Source organism: Muscardinus avellanarius (assembly GCF_963383645.1).
Source record: "Muscardinus avellanarius genome assembly, chromosome: 4".
Taxonomy (NCBI): Eukaryota; Metazoa; Chordata; class Mammalia; order Rodentia; family Gliridae; genus Muscardinus; species Muscardinus avellanarius.
Genome location: NC_137789.1, coordinates 70,227,095 through 70,242,206, shown reverse-complemented (window position 1 = coordinate 70,242,206; position 15,112 = coordinate 70,227,095). Strand labels below are relative to the sequence as shown.

Sequence of the window (15,112 nt, the reverse complement as noted above, 5' to 3'; positions counted from 1 at the left end):
GAACCACAATCCTCCAGTCTCATCCTCCTGAATGCTGGAATTACAAGCATGCGCCACCACACCCGGCTAATCCTATTTAATTTCTAAGTTTTCTCTCATAATCAGTTATGTTCCTTTAAAAAAATAGAATCCTGTTTTATTTCAAGGTTATAAATCCCTTTTTATTCCTCTCAGGAAATCAATTATAGGATTTAGTGGGATTTTACATTTTTTCCCTACTTCCAAATTGATTCCCTTCTTCTGAGTTCTCTCTCTCCTCTGATTGTAGAGGCTGTTTTCATATGTCTGCTAGTCTTGAGCTGCCTGTTCATTTATGAAAGTGAGTAAGAACACACACGGGAGGAAAATTTTTTAACAGGTTTATTTGGCTTTGGTTAGAAGAAAAAAACAACATGAGCCCCTGCCAAAGCACTGTAACATGAAATATCCAGAAAGCATGATACTTCACACGATGTAACTTCTTCATTATTGCCAAATCCAGAAATTATTGTTAACCTCTTATCTGCCTTCATGTTAAACAATGAACTTTATTCAATACAAGTGGCCACTCCTCCTCTTTTCTTTCTTCCTTCTCTTTTTTTTAAGCAGGGTCTCACTGAGTTACAACATGCTGACCTTGAACCTGAGATTCTACTGTCTCCTCTGCCTTCCAAGCACTGGGATTATAGGTATGGGCCACTGCAGCAGCCATTCCCTTTCTTTTTTTTCTTCCTTTTTTTTTTCTTTTTGTGGTACTAGGGATAAAACCCAGGGGCATTCTATCTCTGAGCTACACCCCCATCCCTATTTTATATTTTACTTGGAAGCAAGGTCTCACTGAGTTGCAGAGGGCCTCATTAAATTGCTGAGGCTAGTCTTGAACCTATGATTTTCTTGTCCCAGCTTCCCAAGTACTAGGATTACAAGTGTGCACCACCATGCCTGGTCAATCCCTCTTTCTTGAAGCTTATTTTTCTATCTTCATAAATCACTGTCTCCTCTTGGGGACTTCTCTTCTAACTGATCTGTAAATGTTGGTGTGTTTCTGTACTTGGTTTTGGCTTTATTTATTCTCTACCTTTTCTTTCACCCAGTCTCATGGCCCTAAATATCAAGTAAATGCTTCTGACTCTCAAACTCACCAATATTATTTCCCTGTTGAACTCCAGATGTCTACTTAACGTGTCAATTTCAGTGTCCAATAAAATATTGAAAGAAAAATCCAATAGAAGACATTCTACTTCTTTAGCATCCCCCTCCTCAGACAGGCTAGCACTGTTCTTCCAGTTTCTCACAAAATCTTACAAGACACCTTTGTGTCCTCTCATTCCTATGTTCTTAAAATCTACTTATCAACAAGTTCCATCTAAAAATATAACCCAATCCACCCACACTTCATCTCTAAGCAACCATCTTCTCTTACTTAGCTTCTGTAATACTTTCCCAACTGACATGTTTGCTGTTATTCTTGAAACTCGTTCTTCACATAGCAGATAGAGAAATCCTTTTGAAAAATTCTTTAAATGACTTTCCTTACACTTAGAATAAAGCCAGAACTCATGATCCTGTCCTAAAAGTACCTTTATAAATGGTTCCTATGCCTTTCTTCCTAATCTGCTTAGTCAACACTTAGTTATTGAACATGTGCAGTATGTCAGAAATTGAGTTAGGCAGTGAGAACCTACCACAATGAACTGGCCTCATTTTGGTTTCTTGGATCGCCAAATTCTCTTTGGCCTCAGATCTTTTGCATCGGCTGTTCCTTATGTCTAACATGTTCTCAGTTCTTTGCACATCTTCCTTTTCTCATTCTTTAGAATTCAATGTAAGTGTCATTTTCTCAGAGGCCTTTCTTGATAAACTCATTTCAAATATCCACTGACTGGGTGTGGTGGTGCACGCTTGTTATCCCAGCACTTGGGAGGCTGAGACAGGAGGATCACACAAATTCGAAGCCAGCCTCAGCTACTTAATGAGGCTCTCAGCAACTTAGTTAGACCCTGTTTCAAATAAAGTATAAAAGAAAGGTCTGAGGGGTATATCCCAGAGGTAGAAAAGTCCCTGGGTTGTACCCCAGAACCACACACAAAAATGAAAAAATAAAAATAAAACATCCATTGGCTCCTTTTCTGTTACATCATCCTATTTAATTTCTTCGTGACACTTTTTTTTTTTTTTTACAATCCTCTGTGTATGTGTTCTTGTATATCATTTCCTTCTTTGCCCAACTGTAATTTAAGTTTCTTGAGGCTAAAGACCCTGTCTGGCTGGGCGTGGTGGTACACATTTGTAATCCCAGTGCTTGGGAGGCTGAGACAAAAGGATCGCACAGGTTTGAAGCCAGCCTCAGCTACTTAGTGAGGCTCTTAGCTACTTAGTGAGACCCTGATTCCAAATAAAGCATAAAATAGGTCTGGGAGTGTAGCCCAGAGGTAGAAGACCCCTGGGTTCCCCCCTCAGTACCACACACAAAAAAGACCCTGTCTGTATTATTTATCATGTTGAACCCAGTCTCCCCAGTCCTGGGATTACAACCAAGCACTGGGTTTACAAGAGTGCACTACCATGCCCAGCTTGGTATCTTTTTTAGGGTCAATAGAAGGCTGTTTGGAAGTAGTTCTGAAAACATGAGCTCTGTTTATAGGAGAAAGAAGCCCATCCTTCCTCCTATGGTTCCTGTGTCATTAGATTATACCATAGCTCATCCCAGTGCCAACCTCACAGCTCATGGGCAACTGTTTTCAGGAATCCTTTCCTAGCCCAGGCTGTTACATTAGGATGGCTGTACTTAGGAAAACGGAGTTACGCTGTAGTCTCATCACTTGTTCATTGTAGGTTTCTTGAGGCCTAGAACTGAAAGAAGGAAAAAAGTCCTTCCTTCCTCTATGGATAAATATATGGGTGGCCTTTGTATATTCAAATAAATGAGTAGTTGAATTAATATGGAATGATATAATAGAACATGGCAATACTATAGCTAATACAAATTAGACATCCAGAGTTCTATAAATAGGAGCAGCCAGGAGAGAGTTCAGGTCACAGTTACTAGAGACTCGATCATTGTTTGTTTGTTTGTTTGCAGTTCAGGGGATTGAACCTAGGTGCATTCTACCTCCAAGCTACACTACCAGCCCTATTTTTATTATATATATATATATATATGTGTGTGTGTGTGTGTGTGTGTATTTGGAAACAGGGTCTCACTAAGTTGCTGAGGACCAAGCAAAGTTGCAGAGGCTGACTATAAACCCGCGATCCTCCTGTGTCAGTCTCCCAAGTACTGGGATTACAAGCATGCGCCCCACACCTGCCTCATGTTATATTTTTAAGCTGTGATTAGTTAGATGTCATTACTTGCAGCCAAAGCACTCCTAAGAGACATAGAGCTATGAATTAAATTTTATATTTATTTATTTTTAATTTTTACTTTTTTGCAGCACTGGGGATGGAACCCAAGGGCATTATACCTCCGAGCTACACCCACATTCCTATTTTTCTAGTCTTTTTTATTTCTTGAAACAGGGTTTCACTGAGTTGTAAGGGCCTCACTAAGTAGCTGAAGCTGTCAGCAAACCACAATCCTCCTGTCTCAGCCTCCCAAATGCTGAGATTACAAGCATGCACCACCACACTCAGCTTATTCTTTATATTTTGAAACAGGTTTCACTGAGTTGCAGAGGGCCTCACTAAGTAGCTGAGGCTGTCCTCAAACTGCCATCCTCCTGTCTCAGCCTCCCAAATGCTGGGATTAAAAGTTTGCACCACCATGCCCAGCTTTGATCATTGTTAAGGGGCAAGAAATATAGTTTCTAGAAGGAAAGCTTGATGGACACATAATTCAAACAGGTAAAAGCAGATAGTTCTCCTCTCAGAAATTTTATTCTGTTGGTGAAAGACGGAAACATTGCGATATGGAGAAGAAAACCAGGAAAGAGGGCAGAATTATGCAAATAAATGTATTAGTAAATTGAGATTCACAATATAACTTAAATACAAATTCAGAAGAGTAGTTTTGTTTTTTGTTTTTGTTTTTTTTGGGGGTGTACCAGGGATTAAACCCAGGGGCATTCTACCTCCAAGCTATACCCAGCCCTATTTTTTATTCTTTCTCTATTTTTTTTTTTCTTTATTTTTGGTACTGAGGGTGGAACCCAGGGACTTTTTCCTCCAGGCTACATCCCCTAATTTATTTTTTAGTTTGAAACATGGTCTCATTAAGTTGTAGAGGGCCTCACTAAGTAGCTGAGGCTGGCCACAAACCTGCGATCTTCCTGTCTCAGCCTCCCAAGTACTGAGATGACAAGCAAGGGCTGCTACACCCAGCCAGAATAGTTTTTAAAAGTGCAACATTTCATAGATGTTTCAAAACATATTCTAATCACAATTTCATGTAAATACTTTAAAGTTAATTTTTCTTTACAGTACCTTCACATGCAGAAGTTGGTTGTCAACTGCTATAAGGTGATTAAGATTCTCCAGTATTTCTAAGTCTCTTATGTCATCAATGTTGTTATTGCTGATATTCAATATAGAGAGGGATTTCTGTAAAAACAAGAGCTAAGTTAACATTAAATAGTTTAAATACTACATATGGGAACCAGAAATCCCAATTCTGAGAAGTTTTGAAGATTTATCAGATCAGGTTGTTTTGCTTTATAGGCAAAAATAATTTGTTTTAGTGTTATATGTTTTTTTTTTTCACATGGAAGTTTTAGAATTCCAATATGTGATGTAGATTTTTCTTTTGTTTATAGTTTTTTTTGTTTTGGTTTTTTTGCGGGCCGGGGATGGAACCCAGGGGCATTTGACCTCCGAGCTACACCCCCTGCCCTTTTTTTTATTCTTTGTTTTGAAACAGGGTCTCACTAAGTTGGGATTATAGGTGTATGCCACTACACCTGGCTATATAACTTTTTCACATCCTTGTTTTGATCCTTCCAGCTACTCTAAGAGGTGGACATTACTATCCCACTTTATGGTACTGCCATACTTTGAAACACAATGTGGGAAAATCAGCTTCAGTTCTCATTTAGTTCTCAACTGGTCATACAAAACAGGAAGAGTTGGGTGTGTTCATTTCGAGTCACCCCCTCATGCCATTTTGGCATGGGGCTGTATTTCTATTTTCTGTATTTCTATCTTTCTAATAAACTTCTTTAAAAACAAAACAGGAAGAGTATGCACTGTCTAAACATTCCTTTACCACCTTGCTTCTCCATTAAATAATCCCTATAGTCCTTATCAAAACATTCAAATGCGGCCTTACCCCCAGAGAATGAAGAGTTCTTGGATCAAAGAGAAGCTTTTCTCCAAGGGGAAGCCTTTGGCTCTCAACATGAAGCTCTCTCAGTTCTTCTAATCCTTCCAAACCTTCTATGACAGCAATGTAATTACCTCCCAGATACCTGCAAAACAGATGCATTCTAAACAGACTTTCTGCGAATGGCATGGTCTTTATACCTGGTAAAGGTGTAATAAAATTGTTGAGATGTGTGAAAATTACACATGTAGAATACTGTGTTTATATCATGTTTATGAGAAGTTTAAACAACAAATTATAGTCTAAAAATACATTTTTAAAGAGAGATAATAAAAATAATCTTTAGTAAACTACCTACCAGGCTTCCTCATATGTTAACATACAGAAGAAATACTGGGGATGGAGGTTTAAAAATAAAGATTTCTAGCCAGGCCTGGTGGCACACGCTTGTGATCCCAGTGCTTGGGAGGCTGAGACAGGAGGATCGCATAGTTTCGAAGCCAGCCTCAGCTACTTAGTGAGGTTCTTAGCAACTTAGTGAGACCCTGTTTCCAAATAAAGTATAAAATAGGTCTGGGAGTATAGCCCGGAGGTAGAAAAACCCCTGGATTCCCCACTATCACAAAAATACATACATACATACATACATACATACATACATACATACATACTTACTTCTAGGTGGTTCACACCAGTAATCCCAATACTTGGGATACCGAGACAGGAGGATTGTAGGTTCAAGGCCAGCCTCAGCAACTTTGCAAGACTATCAGCAACCTAGCAAAACCCTGTTTCAAAATAAAAAAATAAAATAGGGCTGATGGGTAGCTTGGAGGTAGAAGGTACCTGGGTTCAATCCCCAGTACAATAAATAAATAAATAAATATTTCTGAGCCTAACTTCCAGAGTCTGACTTGGATATCTAGAATGGAACACAATGATCTGCATTACTTGATGTGTGTAGTACTGGGAACTGAACTCAGAGGCACTATATCACTGAGCTACACCCGCAGCCATTTTTCAAATGTTATATTTTGAGACAGTCTCACTAAATTGCCCAGGCTGGCCTCAAACTTGCAGTTCTCCTCTCTCCACATCCTAAATACAGGGATTACAGGAGTGTACCACATGTCAGTCAGATCTGCATTTCTGTGTGTATCTGTGGTCAAGGGCATTCAACTTCTGTGCTACCCTTCCATCCCTATTTTATTTTTATTTGGAAACAGGGTCTAAGTTGCTTGAAAGCCTCACTAAATTGCTGAGGCTAGCTTCCAATCTGCAATCTTCCTATGTCAGCCTCCCAAGTACTAGAGTTTCAGTCATGCACCACTATATCTAGCCCCCTGCATATTTTTTTTCCGGTACTAGGGATGGAACCCAGGGGCATTCTGCCACCGAGCTAGCTATACCCCCCAGTCCTATTTTTATTCTTTATTTTGAATCAGGGTCTCACTAAGTTTTGGAGTGCCTAAGTAGCTGAGGCTGGCCGTGAATCTATGATCCTCCTGTCTCAGCCTCCCAAGCACTGGGACTACAGGCATGAGCCATCATGCCCGGCACCCCATACATTTTTAATAAACATTGTCTACCCCACCCTTATCTCCATTCTGAGGCCCTTGATAAGCATGGCATTTATTGCAATCTGGGAAAATTAGATCTACAATGTCCATTGCCTAATTATAGTTAGTATAGACAGTAAATATCTTTTTAAAATCACATCTACATCAACATTATTCTATGACCTTGACCTTTTGAGATGTGTGATTATCAAAGGCAGAATTTATCTGGGTTTCATAGAAACTTTTTTTTTAACTAGTTAAGCCTATATAAAGATGTTTTAGGTGACTTTATAAACCCATAAGCCTACCTGCCAAGGAAAGTAAAATATGTCAGGCTTAATAAAATAAGTTATTGAGTATTATATGTGAAACAGTTTATTTCATATGAATAATAGTATAAGAAAAATTGAGACCTGAAAAACTATATGTGAGAAGCAGACTTAATTGGAACTTAATGCAAAAAATGGCAATATCTACCTGCATAAAATATAAATTACAATGATAAAAACCAGTTAACACTATTCAAAAATAAAAGCACTTACAGTTTTTCCAGTTTCTTTAATGATCTGAGGTTCTCAAGACATGAAATACAATTGTTTTGTAAGTACAGGTGGGTCAGATTTGTGGCATAATTCAAGTTAGTGATTTGACTAATACGATTATCATATAAATATAAAACGCTAAGATTTTTGCAAAGAGAGAGGTCTTCCTAAAAAGAAAACAAAAACAGGTCATATATAATTTCTCGTAAAAACTTTTAAGTTTGTTTTTGAGAAAGTTTTTCACTCAAGCATTGTACAAATTTTCCCAAATAGTTCTCTGTTCTTAGGGCAGTTAAGATAATAATAGAGCCAGGTATGGTGGCACACCCTTATAATCCTAATACTTGGGAGGCAGAGAGAGAAGGATCACAGGTTCGAGGACAGCCTCAGCAAGTAGTGAGCCTCTCAACCTAGCAAGACCCAGTTTCAAAAATAAAACAATAAGCCGGGCATGGTGGCCATGCTTGCAATCCCAGCATTCAGGAGGCAGAGACCTAAGGACCACGGTTTGAGGAGAGCCTCGGCTACTAAGTGAGGCCCTCTGCAACTCAGTGAGACCCAGTTTCAAAATAAAGAAAAAATAGGGCAGGGGGTGTAGCTCGGAGATGAAATGCCATTGGGTTCCATCCCTAGACCCCCAAAATAAATAAATAAATAAATAAATAAATAAATAAATAAATAAATAGAGCCAGATGTGGTGACACACATTTGTAATCCCAGTAGTTGGGAGGCTGAGACAGGAGGATGGCAGGGTCATAGCCAGCCTCAGCAACTTGGCAAGGCTCTCAGCAACCTAGTGAAACCCTGTTTTCAAACAAGAAATAAAATCAGGCTGGGGATGTAGCTTGGAGGTAGAATGCTCCTGGGTTCAATTCCCCCCCCACCCCAGGTGGGGGGAAGACTAAAATAATTACAAAGTAAGTTCTACACTTTATTTATTTATTTATTTATTTAGTTTGTGATACTGGGGATAGAACCCAGGGGCATTCTACTTCTGAGCTACACCCCCCAGCCCTAAAGTAAGTTCTATACTTTAATATTCTATAGTTATATTAAACTTGTATTTGTTAAGATTTTCCCAGGGTAAGTCATTTTCCTTGGATACAGTTTAGCTCCTCAGTAGGTTAAAGCATTGAATAAATTATTGTCCCAGTATTCTGAAGCAGGGCTTAATCTTTCTATAGGTTGGAAGTCAGCTGTCATGGTTTATAATACCAAAAGTCAGAAGTCATCCAATATTTTAGAATAATGGATTAAAATTTTAAACTGTGAGGCCGGGCGTGGTGGCACAGGTTTGTAATCCCAGCATTCGGGAGGCTGAGACCGGAGGATTGTGGTTCACAGACAGCCTCCACTATTTAGTGAGGCCCTCTGCAACTTAGTGAGAGCTGGTTTCAAAATAAAGAATAAAAAATAGGGCAGGGGGTATAGCTTGGAAGTTGAATCCCCCTGGGTGCCAGCCCCAGACCCACAAAAATTTTAAACTGTGATAATGCAGCCAGGTATAGTGGCACACACCTGTATTCCAGTACTTGAGAGGCTGAGACAGGAGGATGGATCACAGGTTCACAGCTAGTCTCAACAATTTAGTGATATCCTCAATAACTTAGCAAGACCATGTTTCAAAATAAAAAATTTAAAAGGGTTGAGAGAGTAACTCAGAGATAGAATTCCCTGGGTTAAATCCCCAGTACCAAAAACAAATAAAGAAACAAATCACTATGATACTGCTATTGAGGTGAACACTATGAACTCATTAAATATCCTTGCTTCATTAGTAATGTCTTGCACATTTCATAATACAAAATTAAGTGAAAATAGTACATTCTTTGTTTTCTTTTTTGCGGGCTTGGGGATGGAACCCAGGGCATTTGACCTCCGACCTACACCCCCTGCCCTATTTTTTATTCTTTATTTTGAAACAGGTCTCACTGAGTTGCAGAGGGCCTCACTACGTAGCTGAGGCTGTCTGCGAACTGCGATCCTCTGGTCTCAGCCTCCTGAATACTAGGATTACAAGCATGCGCCACCACGCCCGGCGAAAATAGTACATTCTTTATGATTCACTATTGTAAAATTATATGAATACATGCCTAGGAAAAAGATCGGAAGGATCTTAATTTTATTTTTATTTTGAAACAGGATCTCACTAGGTTCATAAGAGTCTCACTACTTGCTGAGGCTGTCCTTGAACCTGCAATCTTCTGTTTTAACCTCCCAAGTACTGGGATTACAGGTGTGCACCACCATGCCCAGTCAACAAATATTGTTGTTTGTTTGTTTGTTGTGGTACTGGGGATTGAACTCAGGGGCATTCTACCTCTGATCTACACCTCCAGCCCTATTTTATTTTTATTTTGAAGCAGGGTCTCACCAAGTTGATGAGTCTCACTACTTGCTAAGGCAGTCCTTGAATCTGTGATCTTTCTGTCTGAGCCTCCCAAATAGAGATTACAGGTGTGTGCCACCACATCCAGCCAGAAAACATTTCTTTTTCTTTTTCTTTATTTTTTTGGTGGTACTGGGAATTGAATCCAGAGGCAGTCTACCTCTGAGCTATACCCCTAGACCAATTTTATTTATTTATTATTTAGAAACAGGGTCTCACTGGGGACACATTACTTAATGAACAATTTTGTCTGGGGCTTTGGCGTTTCACTGATTCACTCATTCATTCAATAAATACTTATTAAGCACTTACTATGAGTCTGGCATTGTATTGGATGGGGGGGGGCTAGAACAATGTGAACAAAATAGACGTGATCCTTGCCCTCATTTAGCTTCTATGCTTCTGAGAATTTTCTCTTATTTATAATCTTTAATATTTATTAGGGACAACAGAAAGCAATACAAATGATCCATGGTGGTGTATGCCTGTAATCCCAGCATTTCTTGGGAGGCTGAGACAGAAGGATCAAGGATATCCTATTCAAGGATAGCCTTAGCAAGAAGTGACACTCATCTATCTAGACAGACCCTGTTTCCAAATAAGAAAAACAATTAAAAACTCAGGCTCTGGATGTAGCTCAAAGGTAGAATGCCTCTGAGTTCAATCCCCAGTACCAGAGAAAACAAAACAAAACAAAAACTCCAAATGATCCAAAACAACTAATCCAGCCACATAGGGTCCTAAAGTGGAAAAACCCAGCAGGGTGGGGGAGCTGGAACAAAAATGTGTCATTGCATTTTCCTGCTTATTCACTTAAAGAAGGTGAGTGCTTCCAGGGGGACTGCTGAGTAGTTTTTTTTTTGTTGTTGTTGTTGTTTGTTTGTTTTGTTCTGAAAAGGGGATGATAAACCAAGTAAGTTTGGGAACCTCTACAAAGTTTCACTAATCAAAACCAAGAATTAGCTTAGAACTGAGAAAATGTAGTTTTAGAGTATATGCAAGTGAAACCTAATTTTTTCTAGTACAATTGACAACAACATATGTATACTAGGTAAATTATATGCAAAAAGCTGGGCGTGGTTGCACACATCTGTAACCCCAATACTTGTGAGGATGAGACAGGAAGATCACAGGTTTGAGGCCAGTCTCAGCAATTTAGTGACTTTTAGCAACTTAGCAAGACCCTGTTTTGGAAAAAAAAAAGGGAGAGGAGTACAGGGGCTAGGGCTGTAGCTTGGAGGCAGACTTCCCTGGGTTCAATCCACAGTATCCTCCAAAATAAAAACAATATGCAAAAAAGAGTTCACTGTTGAGCCTTTTTATTAGGACTTGGGATTAGGGTGGGACTTAGAGTGGTGGAGTAGTGCTGGAGATAAAAGCCAAGACCTTGGGCATTCTAAGCACATTCTACTACTGGGCTACATCCCCTACCTGACTGTAGAACTTTTGAATTCTGGTACCTGTATAGATACTTCTAACATTTTTATGTAAAAAATTACATTATAAGGTTTAGAAATAATATAAAAATAATTATCTTTGAAATTATTTTCCAAATCTAGTTTGCCACACTATAGAGTATTATAAGAGAAGAAACAAAAGTATTTAACATCTATTTGTAAAAATCACAATGGTACATTTTATATAAGACAATTTTAATAACTTTAACATTATATGAAAGAAATTGAAATAAAAACAAGATGTATAGTTTACTGGTAAAAAATATAGTTAAGTATAATCAAAATAGAGTTAATATATTAGGTATGACCTCAAACCAATTTCTAAACTTTACATTGTTAATTATATAAATATAGGAAGAAATTTCAGTCTTACAATTGCATCTATATTTTTGTCTGAAAAATTTATATGAGTTATTTTCTTCAGGCACTGTGCAATGGTTTCTTCTTTGCGGGGTTTAAGATTGCTGTTCTTGACAATTAAATTCAAGGTCAGCCGAACCATGATTTTTCTATAAATCAAATTCCCAGCAATAGCTCTGTTTTGATCCCATGTCCAGAAGCAGAGTTAGGTGTTCTCTACTTCCAACTTTCTAAAAATTAAAGAAAAAAGGGAGTATTATGACATCATGTAGCAATGTAGGAAAGGTTATTTTGACTTACCCTTTAATTTTCTTATGTAAAACTATTTACTAAAGCTAGTCCATAGACATTTATGGACATTGAAGTATTTTCTAAGTTTGTAGGCTTAATTCTTTTTTTGTGTGTGTGGTGGTACTGGGGTTCCTGGAAACCCTTCTACCTCTAGGCTAACACTCCCAGACACCTATTTTTTATATTTTTATTTAGAAATAGGGTCTCTTAAGCCAGTGGGCTTAATTCTTATTAAAAAGATTTAAAACATCGCCGGGCATGGTGGCGCACGCTTGGGAAGCTGAGACAGGAGGATCACACAGGTTCGAAGCCAGCCTCAGCTATTTAGTGAGGCTCTCAGCAACTTAGTGAGACCCTGTTTCTAAATAAAGTATTAAATAAGCCGGGTGTGGTGGCGCACGCTTGTAATCCCAGCATTCGGGAGGCTGAGACCTGGATGACTGCGGTTCGCAGACAGCCTCAGTTACTTAGTGAGGTCCTCTGCAACTCAGTGAGACCTGGTTTCAAAATAGAGAATAAAAAATAGGGCAGGGGGTATAGCCCAGAGGTAGAATGCCCCTGGGCTCCATCCCCAGACCTGCAAAATAAATAAATAAGTAAATAAAAATAAAGTATAAAATAGGTCTGGAGTATAGCCTGGAGGTAGAAAGCCTCTGGGTTCCACCCCAGTACCACCAAAAAAAAAAAAAAAGATTTAAAACATCAAAATTAATTAATAATATTCATTTGCTTTTACTTTTCAGGGGGTTCTTCTTTTTTTTTTTTTTTTTGTCTGTTTGGAACTGGGGATCAAACCCAGAGTGCCGCATCTGCAAAGCAGGCGTTTTGCCAGTGAGCTACATCCCAGCCCCATGCTTTTACTTTTAAGTGTTTTTAACACTAGTAATGAATTATTGTGAAACCCTTTACCATTGTTGTGGTATCATTAATTCAGTCAAAAAGGACTTAAAGGAATATTCTCATTTCATAAGTGTGTTAGCTTTTCATCACTGTGATCAAAGTAACTGAGGAGAAAAAACAACTGAGAAGAGGAAAAGTTTATTTGGCCCGCAGTTTCAGCAGTTCAGTCCATAGTGTGCCAGCTCCAAGGCAGAAACATCATAATGGCAGGGTATAGAGGAGGAAAGCTACTCAGGTCATGAAAGCCAGGGAGAAAGACAGGAATGGTATAGGTAGAGATAAAGTCTTCAAGGCCATGTCTGCAGTAATTCATCTCCTCCAGCCATGTTCCACCTCTGAACCTGGCTGCACTGGAAACCAGGTTTTCAGCATATGAGCTTTTGGGAGAACATTCCAGATCCAAACCATAACACTCTACCCTGGTCCTCAAATGTTCATGCCCATCTCACAATGTATTCAGTCCATCTCTAAAAGAGTCTTCATAGTCTTTTTCGTTCTCTCTCTCTCCTTTCCTTCCCCTTCCCCTTTTCCCCTCTCTTCCTTCCTTCCTTCCTTCCTTCCTTCCTTCCTTCCTTCCTTCCTTCCTTCCTTTCTTTCTTTCTTTCTTTCTTTCTTTCTTTCTTTCTTTCTTTCTTTCTTTCTTTCTTTCTTTCTTTTGTGTTACTGGAGATGGAACCCAGGGGGATTTTACCTCCAAGCTACACCCCCAGCATTCGGGAGGCTGAAATTGGAGGACCGCAGTTCGCAGACAGCCTCAGCTACTACTTAGTAAGGCCCTTTGCAACTCAGTGAGATCCTGTTTCAAAATAAAGAATAAAGCTGGGCATGGTGACCCACGCTTGTAATCCCAGCGCTTGGGAGGCTGAGACAGGAGGACTGCACAGGTTCGAAGCCTGACTCAGCTACTTAGTAAGGCTCTCAGCAACTTAGTGAGACTCTGTTTCCAAATAAAATATAAAATAAGTCTGGGAGTATAGCCCAGAGGTAGGAAGCCTCTGGGTTCCACCCCAAGTACCACCAAAAAAATAAAAAAATTAAATAAAATAAATTTAAAAAGAATAAAGAAAAATAGGACTAGGGGTGTAGCTCAGAGGTAGAATGCCCCTGGGTTTCATCCTCAGTACCACACACACACACACACACACACACACACACACACACAAAACAGTAGAATGTCCCTGTGTTAAGTTTCCACTGCCAACAATGAAGTTAAAGTTCTTAGCTGGGAATAGTAGGCATGCCTGTAATCCCATACTTGGGAGGCTGAGACCGGAGGATCACAGATTTGAGACCAGCCTCAGCAACTCAATAAAAAAATTAAAAAGGGCTGGGGTCTAGCTCAAGGTATAATGCCCTTGGGTTTGATCTAAGAAAGAAAAAGGAAGGATGTTTTATTAAAACAAAATATTAACAATAAAATCAGTAACATTAATATTAATTCTAATTTAATTAATATTAATAACATATTTATTCCAGTCTTTGCTGCTGCTATGATAGTTTCCTTAATTTGTATTTTCTCAATTTTTCCCTTGATCCGTCTTGATAGTTTTATCTTGAAAAACCTTGTTAGTACATTCAAGGGAAACCAATTTTCACCTTGTTGACCATCTTTATTTTATCTCTGCCTTAATTTCATGAATTTGTTTTGTTTGTTTGTCTTTTGTGGTGAGGGTGGAACCCAGGGGCTTTTCTACCTCCGGCTGTACTCCCAGATCTATTTTATACTTTATTTGGAAACAGGGTCTAAGTTGCTGGGAGCCTCTTAGTAGCTGAGGCTGGCTTTGAACCTGTGCGATCCTCCTGTCTCAGCCTCCCAAGCGCGGGGATTACAAACGTGCTCCACCACACTTGGCTCATGAATTTGTTTTTATTGTGTGTGTGTGTGTGTGTGTGTGTGTGTGTGTGTGTGTGTGTGTATGCTGCTAGGGACTGAACCCAGGGGCATCCTACCCCCCCCCCCGCTGCCCCCAGCTACATCAGCAGCCCTATTTCTTATTCTTTAGTTTGAAACAGGGTTTTACTAAGCTGCAGAGGGCTGTGAACCAGGATTCTCCTGTTTTAGCATCCCAAGCATTGGGAATACAAGTGTGGGCCACCACACCCAGCAATTTATTTGTTTTAATCTTTTTTCTTTCCTTCTTTTTTAAAGTTTGTTTTGCTCTTCTTTTTATTTATTTATTTATTTATTTATTTATTTTTTAAGAAAGGCAGACTGCCACGTGCAGCGCCTCATTTGGATGTGTCTGGAGTCTTGGAAGCTTGACTCCCCTACGTTCTCCTACAAATGGACCTTGAGAGCTTGTTTGGAGGTTCTAGCGGGGGAGCGCAGCTACTCGTGTACCCTTGATGGAAGACCGGTCCTCCTCTATTCGGGG

The 15,112-nt window shown here is 39.3% G+C and overlaps 1 protein-coding gene across 1 annotated transcript in view; it reads right to left on the bottom strand.

The window, feature by feature from the left end:
* PPP1R42 (protein phosphatase 1 regulatory subunit 42) overlaps nt 1–11,688 on the bottom strand; it is a gene marked incomplete at both ends in the record, with an annotated part of 42,575 nt that extends 30,887 nt beyond the window's left edge. Inside the window, 4 exons of the mRNA XM_080694768.1 lie at nt 4,405–4,521; nt 5,246–5,384; nt 7,341–7,507; nt 11,560–11,688. Of these exons, the coding sequence (XP_080550894.1) occupies nt 4,405–4,521; nt 5,246–5,384; nt 7,341–7,507; nt 11,560–11,688 (552 nt within the window). The remainder of the gene's footprint in view (nt 1–4,404; nt 4,522–5,245; nt 5,385–7,340; nt 7,508–11,559) is intronic.
* Nucleotides 11,689–15,112: the final 3,424 nt, after the last annotated feature.